General features: G+C 32.3%; 1 protein-coding gene across 1 annotated transcript in view; it reads right to left on the bottom strand.

The window, feature by feature from the left end:
• The window catches only part of KIAA2026 (KIAA2026 ortholog), an 88,524-nt gene that overhangs the window by 20,512 nt on the left and 52,193 nt on the right, over nt 1–15,819 (bottom strand). The window contains exons 4-5 of the mRNA XM_025359382.1: nt 15,464–15,543; nt 6,593–6,682 (exon numbers count right to left, since the gene is read on the bottom strand). Coding sequence (XP_025215167.1) covers nt 6,593–6,682; nt 15,464–15,543 — 170 coding nt within the window. The remainder of the gene's footprint in view (nt 1–6,592; nt 6,683–15,463; nt 15,544–15,819) is intronic.

The raw sequence follows: 15,819 nt of genomic DNA, 5'->3' as shown, positions 1-15,819 counted from the left end.
CCTACCTTAAAAATAATAATAATAAATAAATATTTTAATCCACAGGTTGAGGATAAAATCTTAAACTCTGGAAGTGAATTCCTTGATGATAGGAACTTAGTTTTAATCTCTGGATTCCTACCAAGTTCCTGGTACTAATCATAGCACATAGAAGACATTCAGAAAATAGTTACCTAATAAATAAGGATAGAATCTGTAACTAAGCAGGTAAAAAGCACATTTTATCTGTTGTGCAACATTTCCAAAAGGTCATTTTAATTTTTAAAAGATTTAGTATAACTATTTAAAGGAAAATTGATTTTCTCCCACAGCTGAGATAGTTTTCAGTTTTGTTAACCATTAACGAGTTTACCAGAAGATCTAGAATAAAAAACATATTTTACACATGATTTGACTATTAAAACCTTAAATAAAACTAATGTTAAGAATAACTTAGAGATTATTACAACTATACTTACAACCAAAGCCATGAAGTAAAGTAATTAAGGCTTACTGAGGACTCTGAATGTACTTAAAGCTCCTTACACTGTATTCTATACAGCTGGCTATAAAATAATATTAAAAATATTGACTTGAAACCTCACTGAGAAAATGGGACATGAAATGGAGAGAAGAGGGAAAATTCCATTATCCTTCAATATAATAGAATAAAATTTCTTTTTTACAGGTGTTAGAAAATAAGATTAATGCACAACAATTTCTTTGCCTTGTATCAGTATGCATATAGTGAAAGCTGTTATTAATGTTATAAAACCACTTATTACACCTAGTTTTAAGTGGTTTTATAACATAACACACTACCATTACATGTGTAGTAAGTGGTTTTATAACATTAAGTGGTTTTATAACATTATATGTAGTTTTATAACATTATTTTATAACATTATTTATCAATATTTTTCCATTTACTTATGTTATCATTCCTTATAATATTTTCAGTTAAGAACATATCATATATTTCTAAAACTGAATAAAGAAAATACATATATAACCATGTTGTTTTTAACTAAGGGAAGCCAAGGTCAAGAATCTTTATTAATCATCGATGGAATTATGAAGGGTAAAGGTTAACACAGACATTCATAAGTTCCATCAAGGACAAGACTTAATTAGAAGTATATTATGTAATAGAATACTCTCTAAGATGAGATCTGGTATTATGATTTCACTGATTTCTACCTAACTTTCAAAACATCAACTTAGTAAGTTGGCAGCAGTGGACAGAATGAAATAAGGCCCTTAGCAAATACAGGCTTTTATCAGGGTTTTACAACCTCAGCACAACTGACATTTGGCACAAGACAGTTCTGTGTTGTGGAGGAATGTCTGTGCATTGTAGGATCACTACAGTGTAGGATGTTCAGCAGCATCATTGGCCTCTATCCATTAAATGCCAGTGCCACTTCTTCAACTATGACAATCAATGTCTCCTAGGGAAGGGGAGCAAAATCATTCCTGATTGATAACCACTGGCTTATACAGAACTCTGTGACCAAAAAACTGGGGGGGAGGTTAGCATCTCTGATCTAAGCTTCTGACTTCCCTAATATTCAGTCTAGCTAATGTATACCCTTTGGTTAGGTAAGAGAAGTATTATTATTGTATTCTGAATTTACATTATTTTAAGAACATAATAAAGATTAACTTTATCCATTACTTGAAATTTCTTTGTAATTCTTTTTAACATACCTTTTTACATACTGCAATCATTATGTACATATTACTTTGTATGTCTTTTTGTTTTGAGACAGAGTCTTGCTCTGTTGCCCAGGCTGGAGTGCAGTGGTACAATCTCAAGCGCAGTGGTACGATCTTGGCTCATGGAAGCCTCTGCCTCCTGGGTTGAAGCTATTCTCCTGCCTCAGCCTCCCGAGCAGCTGGGATTACAGGCACGCGCCACTACAGCCTGGCTAATTTTTGTACTTTTAGTAGAGATGGGGTTTCACCATGTTAGCTAGGCTGGTCTCGAACTCCTAAACTCGTGATCTGCCCACCTTGGCCTCCCAAAGTGCTGGGATACAGGTGTGAGCCACCGCGCCTGGCCGATTGTGTATGTTCTTAAAACTTAACATTTCACAAATATTTCCATGTTGTAACAATGATCTACCAATTTTACTAGCTATGTAACAGTGTGTTAATATCGTTTGGTTATCATCTCCCTACTGCTGGACATACGGATTGTTTCCAAATTTCCACTACTAGGGGTGGTCTGCTAAACACACTGTTGCATATATTACTTTTGGCGGTAGGGAGAAGAAATGGGGAGAACAAAAGTTAAATTCCAAATAACATCATAGGATCAAAGTGCACAGGCGGTTGTGCTCAATATGTATAGCTTTCCTTACATATTGATTATAAAATTTAGAAATAAACAAAATCTTAGATCCTACTCAACGTTGAGGGGCTTATCTGATAAAAGATGTATTAGAAAAGATGTGGTCTTACATTTAAAATTTACTTATCAATATTTATATGACTTTCATTTATCATCACATAACCCAGAAGAGGTTTTTTTCCTTATAAATAAATTTTTATTGCAAAATTTTCACTTTTCCTCATACCCAATCTCTACGAGGGTCTTCCTTAATTGAAAAAGATTGAAACTTCTTTGAAAATCAGAACTATGATACAGAACATAAAGGACATTGAACAAATATGAGGGAAAAGGGGATTATATGAAAAACTTAGAAATATAAGTTTGGTGAAATCTTCCAATTTTTATTACTTAGAAAGCAATACTGTCTATTTCAAATACATAAGATCTGGTAAAGTTATCAATAGCTTTATCTTTCAGGAAAACTAATAAATTTCCTACACTAAAAAAGGTATCTTTTAAATAATTAAGCAAAATGCAAATTTTATCCGCTAAAACTTCAAAAATAAAAACAAAATGTTCCGATTTCTTCTTTAGATCATGAAAGAATGCTACGATGTAAATAATGATGAGAAATACATTGTTGTATATTTACCTCAACCAGAGGTCTCACTTTTAACAAATTTCTGATAGATAATTAAGTTCAGTACCATAGGATCTAAAGGATGATGACGACTTTTTGGATTAAACCCCTAAATGGAGTGATGGGACCAAGTGACCTGAGTATAAATTTCAGGAAATTAAAGCATTTTTCTCTTCACATTATTAACCATAAACAAAATTAGTTGTTTTGCAAGGATGAGTAAACAATCTAAATTTTAAAACACTAAGTCTTCCAGTACAATGAATAGTTCAATGACAAAACCTCTAAAAGGTTAAAAAGACCTTGTTATGTAAACATAAAGCTGCTCTAAAAAATAAAGTTTATTAATTAAAAAAAAAACTTTTAAAATGGAATATTCACCTGAGTGAATAAATGGGATCATTCTTCCCTGTTGCTTTTCTACTTTGGTAGGAAAAACTATCTGGAAAGTCCCTGCAGAGAAGCCTCCTGAAGCAGCTAGGTGTTTGTATTATATGAATCCATGTTAAATCCTCTATCACATGCGTAATTTCTATCTTTAGTAATGACATTTATGACAAAGAAATATTTATAACAGAATATATCTTGTTACTGGAGTCATTATCATAGATATGAATGTTGATAATAAAAGAATTGTTTTGGCCCCAGATACTTAGTTTTGACAGTGATATACTCTTATGAAGATCAGTATTAATACTTCATTTGTCTGACAATAGTGAAGGAAGGCCATAAGACAAGGAATCAGTCAAAAGAGTTGTCACTATTACCAAGTTTACACACTTCATTGTTAATAAAATCCTTCAGGTCCTCACCATGAACTCAATTCTAGTAAGTATGGTTACCTGCTTTCTTAATCCACAATATATCAGCTAGGGCAAGTATATGGACACACACAAGAAATGACAGGTGACAGATAGCCTGGCAAATGAAAAAAAGACAGAACAAAAGCAAAAATACAAACAAAATCCTTCAAAATATAGTAACATAAAAGCCTTTTGGTGAATGTTTAATCAGAACTACTAATACCAACAGATTTTTAGAGTAACAATATTGTTATTCATAATAACGACCCTCAAGTCATAAAGAAAAGGTTAAATTGTATTTAGTACAAGGAGTCAGGGAAGTTTTTCCATTAAAATTAAGTTTTAGTATCAAAGGTTTAAGTTTCAGTTATCTAGAAATTCAGTTAAGTGGAACACCTTACTCCCAAATGATGCCAAACTGGTAGTAAACATAAATAACATAACATACATTACATAACATAAACATTCAATGAAGTTAATTCTTAGAACATCTATCACACTCAATATTAGCTTTTGTAAAAAATAAGGAACAATAGATGCAAACTTTTATTGTCTATTTGCTTTATGCTATGTGGCCGTTTCATTGGTTAAGATAATCTGTTTATGTAAACAATCTTTTAAACAGTTTAAATTAAGGAGAAAGAGCTCTTATGTTGGTAATCTCAGTAAGATTATCCCTGCTAAGTACAGTTCCAAGAATTTCTACTTTTTGAAGGGTGGAAAACATATTTTAAAACTAATATGCAAACATCAGGGGGCATGGACAAGTTAAAAGTTTAGAGATACAAATCAACTAAACCCTAGGGTAATCTAAAATTTACTGATTAACATGCCCTCAAGGAATACAATGTCAAATATTTGTAGTTTATGTTTTCTTCTTTTTTTTGAGTCAGGCTCTGGCTCTGTGCCCAGGATGGAGTGCAGTGGCATGATCACAGCTCACTACAGCCTCGACCTCCTGGGCACAAGTGATCCTCCTGTCTCAGCCTCCTGAGAAGCTGTGATTACAGGCATGCACCACCACGCTGAGCTAATTTTTTATTTTTTTGTAGAGATGGGGGTCTAGCTATGTTGTCCACATTGGTCTCGAGCTCCTGGGCTCAAGAAATCCTCCCACCTCAGCCTCCCAAAGTGCTGAGTTTACAGGCCTGAGCCGCCACGCCTGACTGTGGTTTATGTCTTCTTTTACTCTTCTTCTACACAGTACCAATGGAAATGAGGTGAATGGCTTTACAGAAACCTCTAGAACGCTTGCAGAAGTCTTTTTCTCCTATAATATATGCCATAAGTATATAATTCAACTATGCATTAAAAAACCCTCTAATTTATAATATGGGAATAAATAAAAGTTATGTTTAACTGTAGCATAAAAAAATTGGCAAATTTATTTAACAGAATTGTTTAGAATGAAATAATGGACACCTCCCTAAAAACAACTTCTGCAAAAAACAGTAACACTCTGATATTTTTAAAAGACTATTCCTTTCTATTAGCGAACAGAATTAGTCCTTTCTGAGCATAAAACATAAAAAAAAAAAAAAACCCTCTGGCTACAGAGTAAATAACATTTACATAGCATAAATGTCTGAGGAATATATCACAGCAGTAAATTTTAATGAAACACATGGTCTTCCACATCAAGAGACTGCCTATACACCTAAAGTGTATGTGTATAAAAATATAATAATCTAAACAATTTTTAATGAAAATATTTCCAAAATATGCAGTTTTCCACATTCTCAAGTTAATTACTGAATGTTTTCTTGCTAATTGATGACTATCATTATAAGCATTTATTCTCTCTCTTAAATTACCATGATACTCTCAGGGTTATCTATCACACATGAGACTTCTGGAATGCTTAAGGCTGTTTCACCCTAGTACTAAGTAATTCAGAAGGTTGTATTTTTATGGTACTGCAATCTCCTTTCAGAGTGCTACCAACATGTCTTTCCTAACAACATATAAAATGACTAATACAAATCTGCCGATATCAAACTTGCTGAATCACTAACCATATTTTACACATATTTATATTAACAGGTTCTGAGCATAGATCTAAAAGTGGCTTCATGATATTCCTAAGGTGCAAAACGAAAGGTTCAAAAAAAATGATTTTCTTCAGGTTTAAAGCCTTTCCCATTTATTTATTGGTATGTAATTGTGTTTAAAATCTGTGCATAGCCCAACTATAAATGCTAGTTAAACAGGTGTTACTGATTTAATAAATAGTAGAATTGAGTGTTTTACCAAGTATCGGGTGAATAAATATATGCCCTTAAACTCTAGTCTCTCAAGAACAATAAAAATATTAGAAAATGAAAGTAAAAATTATAATTTAGAGGATACAGTGAAAGTTAAAAAACTTTCACCAGATAAAGGTTCTTAAAAAAGTCATATTGTTAAGTATGTATCAAAATCATCTGGGGCAGTATTAAACAATTTATATCTGTTTTTATGTTACACTGAATTAAAATTTTATGTTACTAAGCAATAAACTTCGATTTGCATATAACTATTAAGAATATTTGCAAGGCAAACATTAACCAAAAAAGTACCAGTCAGAAAACAACCAGCCAGTATACTGGGAAATATCTAAAACTATACCTGATACAAACCAGGCAAATAAAATTAATTTAACTGCCCTGGCATGATTTCTATTAAAAATGAAAACTAGATCACACAGGAGAAATAAAAGAAACAATGTTTCTATCTTTCATTGTAAATTTTCATGTAATCCAGGAAAACAAGATTTCAAAAAAGCTTTAGGAAAAAGCAGGAATAAATTTTAATGCTGACAATAATAGATAGAACTTTTGGATCAACACCTACCGATTTTTTTCTACTGTTTTCCAGATCTTTGAGTTCATTCTCGATTTTTGTGATTAATTCCCTGAGTTCATCAAGATTAGTGCAAATAAGCTAAAATAAAACACAAAAACACAGCTTGATAACACATAATATAAAACACCCAAAATGTGGTAACAGAAGTTGTTTTAACACACACTGAATTCACAATTATTTTTCTCTGTAATAGTAAAAAGCAAGGAAAGTTCTGCAGTTTATATTTTAAAATATATTTATTTACTTGCTATGATATATGAACTTCAGGCTTAGTATAAAAGAAGCTGAAATTTCAACATTGGTGGTTTTATCCCACATCCCCACCTTTCAGTTTGCTTTATAATTCGGGTACTTTCTTAACATTATTAACTTTCAGCCCAGAATGACAAAGATCTGGAAACTCACCCTAGATTTCACAGGTTGTCAAATCACCTTTAAGAAATGCTTCATCAGGCAGTCTCCCAGTAGGTGAATAAACACACTCTTGGAGAACTGTTATACCTTTTCCTTGGTTTGCTAACTATACAATTTAACAAACCTTAGTTACTGCTGCTGGGGTTGCTAAAAGGACTGCAACTATATGTAATACATTCAAAGACAAACAAAATAAAGTACACATTCCTAATATCAGTTTAGTATTCTTTAATAAAACCATCTCCACAGATAGCATCTATTTCCTTTCATAATTGTGTGGCTCATTTTATTTCACCTGGTAACACTGGCAAATGGCCAAAACAATTATTAGTCATTAAAAACTAAACTAGCTTGGTTTAATTACTAAAGTTTTAGTGAACTGTCAGCAACAATAGCAAAAATATTAGTAACAACATCTTAGTTTTTGTAAAATTATACTGAATTTCTCCAATTCGTTCAATACATTTTTTCCTAAAACAATTTAAGCTATTTTAAAAAAAATTGTGAAAAAGAACTAGATTTCTGAAACAAAACTGCAACCAAATAGACAGGAAAAATCTCAGATCAATGAAAAGTCTTGTTGTAATGTTTATACCATGTGATAATTTAAAAAACATACTGTACTTATAAATTACTAATTCGCCATTAGCTTTTATCAGCCCCATGTTTGTTACATTCATTAATTTCCATGTAAGGGAATTGTTTTCCTAAAAGGCACTTTCTTTTGTTAGAAGAGCTAACAAAAACAACAAAAGCAAAAGTGGGTTACAACAAAATAATTCCTCATGGCTACTGAGTGATAAAAATAAGACAGAGCCCCTTAAATTTCTTTTACTAGGTTAAACCATATGAAATTGCTGATACGCTTTTCATCTACAAAAATGGCAAGACAGTTCAACCTAAGAGACTAAGAAAAAATTATCACAGATAATTTGTATTAACAATTACCTATTAGGAATATCTATATAATTTCAAAGTCATAGAATTGACTAAGCAGGGAAAATACGTACTTAAATAATCCAGATTAAACAATTTGAGAGTAGAAACAATACAGTGATGTAGTGGAACAGTGATATTTATTAGAAACTACACATTCTAATTTGCCAAATTTACTTATGACAGAAGTGTTGATGGTCAAGCAGTGGACTGGCCAACCAGGTAAGTGGGTCTAGAACTAGAGAGCATCTTCATCTTCTATTGTAACTATGAAGACTTGAAACAATGTTGTTCCTACAGTGGATTTTTATTAAGTATTCAGTGGGACTAAACTTTTCATAGTAAAATCTGCTATTATGATGACTGTGTCAAATTTGCCCCAGAGCTTGTAGATGGATGGCTATTTCTCTTTTCACTGAATTTGGTGTACTTGTTAATATCAAATCATAGATTTCTTATTTGCACATATGGCAAACCTCAGAGGAATTTTTATTTGCATCTCAGTTGTCTCACTACACAAAGAATAAGGGTACATTTTGCATGCAGTTTGTAGAAATTTACAGGAACAATGAAGACATATACCCCTACAACTAAATGAAGACATATACCCCTACAACTAAACATGCCCTAAAACATTTTGAGATCTTTCAATTATCAATTAGTTATGAAGTCAACAGATATTTATGTTCCATTTAAATCAAGAGATAACACAGTTCTGAAGCCAAACCATGAATGAAATCATATAGCTTAAGAGCTACCTGAAATAACACTTCCAAGTGGCTTACCTAGTTAGTAAACTACTAAATTAGTACTTCTCAAACTTTAATGTGCATAAGAATTGCATGGGGATCTTAATAAAACGGTTTTTTGTTTAGTATGTCTGAGGTGAGACCTTGGATTCTGCATTTCTAACAAGTTTCCAGGTATTGTCTACAGATAACATTTTTGAGTAGTAAGGTACTAAATGACTATGAATTACAAATCAACATGGCTACTGAAACATTCTGGTATCATGGAGCTAATGAGTATGAAAATACAAAAAGATTAATTTCCAAATAGGGAACGGCATATTGAATTAAATGTACAATGATAACACAATCGTTTCTTAAAATATTTTTAGCTATAATATTTATTCTGAGGTTATATTAAAATGACCTTAATAGCTACATAACAATTTATACTTAATATATTAATACTAATATATATTCTCTCTATATATATTTAATATATATACCCAATATACAGAGTCAAATTAACCTTTTATAAAACTGAATAGGAACACAATTAATGTGATTTATGCCAACTCAATGTCATAAACAACTCTACTGCCTCTCTTCTACCTCCGAAATAAGGCATATATGTGGCCATTACATTCAACTCAACTTCATATGATGCTTTTAAAAACAGAATCAACCCAATAAACAAAGTTCAACTTTTTTTTTTTTAACAAAGCAAAACACCTTATTAAAACCTCCTTCTCATTATCTTGCATTTGAAAAACATATCTGAGGCACAGGGCCCACAGGGGTGAACAAGAAACTCCAAAGCAGCTCAGATTACAGTCAGGTCACATTGCTAACACTCCTGAGAGGAGGTTTTCAGTCAAGCCGCAGAGGTTACAAGAAGAGTTTTATCTCCCAGGAAGAACCTCTCCAAGGCTGTCACACTCCCTCAAGTTAACCTTTCATTTAATACAATCCATGGCAAAGCTACAAAATCACAGATCTCAGAGCTGAAAGGGACTAAAAACATGTAATTTGTCCAAGCCTTAGCCTAGGCTAAAGAGACCTATCTCTAATTCATATAAAAGCTAATTAAACTAACAGAGGTAAAGTGACCTAAAATGACACACTGATACAGGAAACCACAGAACCCAGGACTTCTCCTACTATATTATATTCTTTTTAAAAGGGTCTTTATAAACAAAACAAAATAAAGAAATCTAACAACTGAACTTGTATTGTAGTTTTAGGATTTAGTTTATATCTAAGCTTTCACTTTTATTAAATGGTAATATTAAAAGGTCCTCTCTTCAACTCAAGAAGCAGCAATGTATGTATATGGTGGGAGTGGGGAGGCCCTGCAGAGATCAAAAAAACATAACCACATCTCAGAACAGCTGCATAATAAATCATTCCTTACTTTATTGATACTTCACACTAGAAATTATTTGGATAAAAACGCAATAGGTTTGAAAGATATTTACTTGCTCCAAAAAAGGACATAAGGTAACATTAAAAATATATAAACAACATGGTAGATTGTATTAAAAAGCAAAGCAAAAGGAAAACAATGTAGAAAAGTAAAAATGAAAAAATCCAGACAAAAGGGATCACATTCACTCCCATTATAATAAAAAGATCCTGTAATTTATTATAAAAATTATAAGTGAAATACTAAATGCATGGTATAAATTCAAAATTTATATTGTATTTAAACTAAAATTATAATAGCATCTGCTAAAACTATGCAGATGGAAAAATTCCTTTTTATTTCTTATCATCACCATACCAGCAATAAGGACTACTTAAAAACCTGCAAATAAGGATATCACTTGTGACGTGAAAATCAAATAAGTCTGATAAACAACCATGTGATTAAACACAGGTGTTTCTCTCAATGAACTATATATATTTTTAAGGGAGAACTATATTCATTTTAAGGGAGAATTAAGAACTCCTGCTGTTAAAAGTGAAACAAAAAGCCGAGGTTAAAAATATTCATTTTAGGAGGGAGCAATTCAAAATAATGATATAATCAAAAGGTCTTAAATACAGTGAAGCAGTTAAAAAGCTGATTAAACTAACAGAGGTAAAATGACCTAAGATGACACACTGATAGAGGAAACCACAGAGAATTGCTTGAACCAGGGAGTCGGAGATTGCAGTAAGCCAGGATCATGCCACTGCACTCCAGTCTGGTGGCAGAGCGATCCTCCGTCTCAAAACAAACGACGACAACAAAAACTAATTTTAATTTTGGTTTCAATTTGTTTTGCTGAAGTGCTTTATCTCTTATCCCTTAGTTTCTCCATTGGTTAGATGGAGAAGTACAGTTTTTTCAGAGGTATGTTAAGGATCAGTGAGTTTTTGCTTATGTTTGAAAACAATGTTAATATAAGTCTTAGCAGCTGGATTCTGGAGTTCTGCAAAGCAGCCATTAAAATCAATCATGCACATGAAATGGGAGCAAGTGCACACTGCATGAAAGATGTTTTTTTGGTTATCAATGAAAAGCAGATTTAGGGTAACTAAGGCTGTTAAATTATTTTTAAAACTTATGTTATTGAGACCCAACACATTAGTTTTTAAAAATACTTCCTGTAACTGTCATAATTATGCACAAAAGATAAATCATATAACATTAGATATCTCTCTTAAATGTTAAATGAAAAGACTTCTTAGAAAAAGTAACTATTAGGAAAACTGATATTCACTTTTCAGTCTAATAGTCTTTCTTTTATTACAAAACAGGTAAGGAAAAGAGAGTTTTACCAAGTTAACAAAGTCATAAGTAAATGTTAAAGTTGATATAAACACTTAAATCACCAATATCAATAATTATTACTAAAAAAATCCAATAATTTTCCCTACATGCCAAATATATAATGCATCATAACAATAAAGAAGGTATAAACATAAGTTTTCACTCTCGTCAAACATCATGATGCAAATACTATTACTTGGTTTTCCACTTTTCAAATTCTTATAGGCTTAATCATGTGCCACTTTCATTAAGACCAAATCCAAGATTTATTTCAAGGTTTTAAGTAAATGGAAAGAGTGCTAAGGGTCAATAATAGATGTTTTTATGCCATTTTAAATTGATTTTCCTATGCATAATTCAGTGTTTTTCATGAGAAGCAACTGACCTGCTTACTTGAAAACATAATAAAAATGGCTAAAACAGTAAGCTATATCATTCAATCCTCACAACTACTCTACAAGGAAGGTACTATTATTACACCCCACTGTACAAATGAGAAACTGGAATCATAGAGAGGTTAAATAGCTTACCCCACAGAGTTAATTAGTGGCAGAGCTGGCATTCAAACCCAAGTAGGTAGTCTGGTTGCAGAACCCTTGTATTTAACCACTATGCAGATAACTGGTACCCACTGAATCAAGGTTTTTGGAGAATGAAACCAACAATCTTCATTTTAAATGAAGGTATCACATTATTTTTATTTGAGAATCACTGACATAACTCTTAGGAAAAAGTGGCACACATTTGGTTAGCCCCTTTACAATATACAGTCGTCCCTCAGTATCCGTGGGGGACTGGTTCCACGACTCACCTCTGAACCCTGTGGATACCAAAGTCCAAGGATGCTTAAGACCTTGATATAAAGTGGTATAGTATCTGCATATAACACATCCTCCCATATACTTTAGGTCATCTCTACATTACTTACAATACCTAATACAATGTAGCTGTGATATAAATTGTTGTTGTACCATATTGTTTAGGGAATAATGACAAAAAAAGTCAGTACATGTTCAGTACACACACACTTAAAAAAATATTTTCAATCCAAGGTTAAATGCACAGATGCAGAACCCACAACCCACAGATACAGAGGGCTGACTGTATACACACACACACTCCCAACCCACCCTGCCACACACACAAATCCAATCCATTATTTGAATGCTCACAGTGGATACTCTAAATAGGAGCGGGATGAATATTTTCTAAACCTGGGTGCAGACACTAGGTGTGTATATAAACATGGATTCTTTCTGAAGCAAATAGGGGGGCAAGTTCAACTTCTAGCTTTAAAAAAAGTCAAAAACACAGGCAAACTAAAAAGAAGCTGAGGTCAAAATACATTTTTAAAAACTCATTAGGACTTAAAGAAAAAAAAACTTCACAATTTAACCCTTTCATTTATCTCTATCTAAGCATGCTTTCTGCCAATTTAAAGAAGACCGGTCCTTTGGCAAATCGGTCAGGTTTTACAAAACAGATCTATTATCTACCCAAAAACAGGTTCATTGTTCTCAGAAGCAAGATATTTCAGAATGAACAATATGAAAATCTTCCGGCTAAATATTTCTATATTTTTATGTTTAATACTAGAAATGTGACATTTAAAACACCTTGAACAAAACAAATAATTTGCAGAATCTGAGGTGCTAAATACCGTATCACTAGAACTTTTGGGCAGGGAATAAATTCACTTTATTACATAATAGTCTTCCTACATGTGGAAGACTTTCAAATAAAGTAACACACTACATAAAATTATTTTGAGAGACAAAACTAAGTTTTGCATTTAACAGCAAAGTTTACTAGTGACTAGCACTATCTATCTTATTGATGTGTGTATTTGAAGCAAATGATCTATTTCCCTAGTTGCCAAGTTTCTTTATGAGTAATGCCGTGGCATTCATATTGTAAACTAGGCACAAGAACCACTGTTTTCATGAGACTATTACTCCTCTCTATCCTCTCTCTCTCTCTTTTTTTCCCTCTCTCTGTTTTCTCTCCCTCTAGGACACCTTGAGAATCAGGAAGAGACTTATTTATTTATTTATTTATTTAGAGACAGTTTCCCTCTTGTTGCCCAGGATGGAGTGCAATGGCGTGATCTCGGCTCACTGTAACTTCTGCCTCCCAGATTCAAGCGATTCTCCTGTCTCAGCCTCTGGGTAGCTGGGATTACAGGCACATGCCACCACACCCAGCTAATCTGTTTTGTATTTTTAGCAGAGACGGGGTTTCATATTGGTCAGGCTGGTCTCGAACTCCTGACCTCGGGTGATCCACCTGTCTCAGCTTCCCTAAGTGGCGTGACCCACTGCGCCTGGCCAAGACTATTTTAAACAGCTCAATCTAGCAAAATATTTTGACCATGACCCATGGTCAGCAACACATTTTACAATGCATGTCCTTGTGTACACACACATAACTGAAACCAAAGTTTCATGAAACAATATATGTGAGTGTACATATCCACACTGCTATCTATATGTAGCACACTTACTATATGTAACTGTGTTGATTTCTAGTTTAATTTTGTTAGCTTAAAAAAGAAACACTGGTCATGCAATCTACTAAAATGATTTCATGCCTCACTAATGAATACTATTGCAATTTAAAAAAAAACTGTCTATGTAGCCTGTGCTACTTAATACATGGAAAAGTCTATTCACTAAGATGGGTATAGAGGAAATATTAACAATGGGTCAGATTTGCTCTAACATCTATATTCCCAGGGCTGATGCTTTGAGGATTGAGAAAAAAATAAGTGGGAGAAATAGTAAACATAGGTGTGACATCAGAGGAAGCATGATGATATAATACTAAAGCATTAAAAAATATGTTACAAGAAGTGGTATAAAGGCCTCTAAGTAAACAGTAAAATTGTTATTTTTTTATTGACTACTCTGGAACCAAGGTTATATAATATAATAAAGGATTTTGTAGAAATGTTTGTAATTCATCCTAAAAATACCATTAAAAACATTCTATTCTAAAGTACTAAGAGAAAAACGTATCTATTTTCTTTAACTGTTGATTTAAAAATGTTAAATTTTTACCAGTTAGTAACTTCCATAAAAACACTCTCCAAAATAGAATTTTTACTGAAAATGAAGGTGTCCACATTTTTAGATATATCTATTAAACTCACATTATATATTATCAATATTTTCATGATTGTTGTCCCTTTATTTTCATCTCTACTTGACTTGAGACTCACAAATTCATTTTAACATCACTTTTATCTTTTGGTCATTAGGTATGAGTTTATAAAACTTTTGAAAATTGACTGGACACATGAATACAAAGACGTTTTTAAAGAAAGTGTTTATTGAAGAAAATACATCTTTTATAAAATAGAAAATAAAAGCATTAATTAGGATGAGATTCTCTGCTCAGTATTAGCTACCAATAAAAAACTCTTCACTTAATCACATGGCAGTAAATATAGTTACTTTTTCTTTTCACTTAAATGTTTAAAGACCATTTCAATTAACCTTTACTTAACATTCTCTCTGAAGATCATATACAGCTAACAGTTGAAAGATTTGTTTTCCAAGTTAATAAATACACCATTTATTTCTACAGTGCCCAAATAAATGAAAATGAATTACCTAGGCAATATTACCATCTTCCAATTATGATTTGTTCTAGGAAGAGTTTCATTCACACATTGCTTTTATGTATATAATATATATATATATACACACACATATACATATACTATATAGTGTGTGTATATATATATTTTCTATTAAACTGCTTCTAGGAAACATAGCAGAGATTAAGATATAAAAGAGGGTTTTTACTATTAAAAAACAAAAACAGAGGTAAAAATTATGAAATACTAGCAGATTAAATCTTGGCTACATCTGCACTTGCAGGGGGAAAAGTCATTGTCAGAAATATTTCATTACAAGTATGTGTGCTACAGTTTCTTGGAATTCAGCCAAACTCTCCAGGAATGATATGAACACTGAAACAAAAAATTTAAAAATTTTGAGACAAAGTTGAAACATTTACCTGAAACTCTGGTACAGTAGGTGACTTTGTGACAGTTTTCCTCTTCTTTGTGATTGCTTTTTTAGAGATGGATTTTTTTCCTTTCAAGATTAAAAGAGAAAAGCTTCATAATGCTGTTTATAGCACTTCATTAACAAAAAACAAATTACGCAGAGCCTTGAAAGTTAAATTTTAACTAACAGACGGCTGCTAGTGAGTCAAATAAAAATGATGAATCAAAACAAGCCCCAGTAAAAGCAAACATTAAACTATTAACTACCTGTTAACAGACATATTAACAAATGCTGTTTTATTTTTATATGAACCAAACTATTACATCTCCTAAGTGTTATACAGTAGAATTTATTTCAAGATTA

This window comes from Theropithecus gelada, chromosome 15 (genome assembly GCF_003255815.1).
Source record: "Theropithecus gelada isolate Dixy chromosome 15, Tgel_1.0, whole genome shotgun sequence".
Lineage (NCBI taxonomy): Eukaryota > Metazoa > Chordata > Mammalia > Primates > Cercopithecidae > Theropithecus > Theropithecus gelada.
This window is presented reverse-complemented; position numbering and strand designations above follow the sequence as displayed.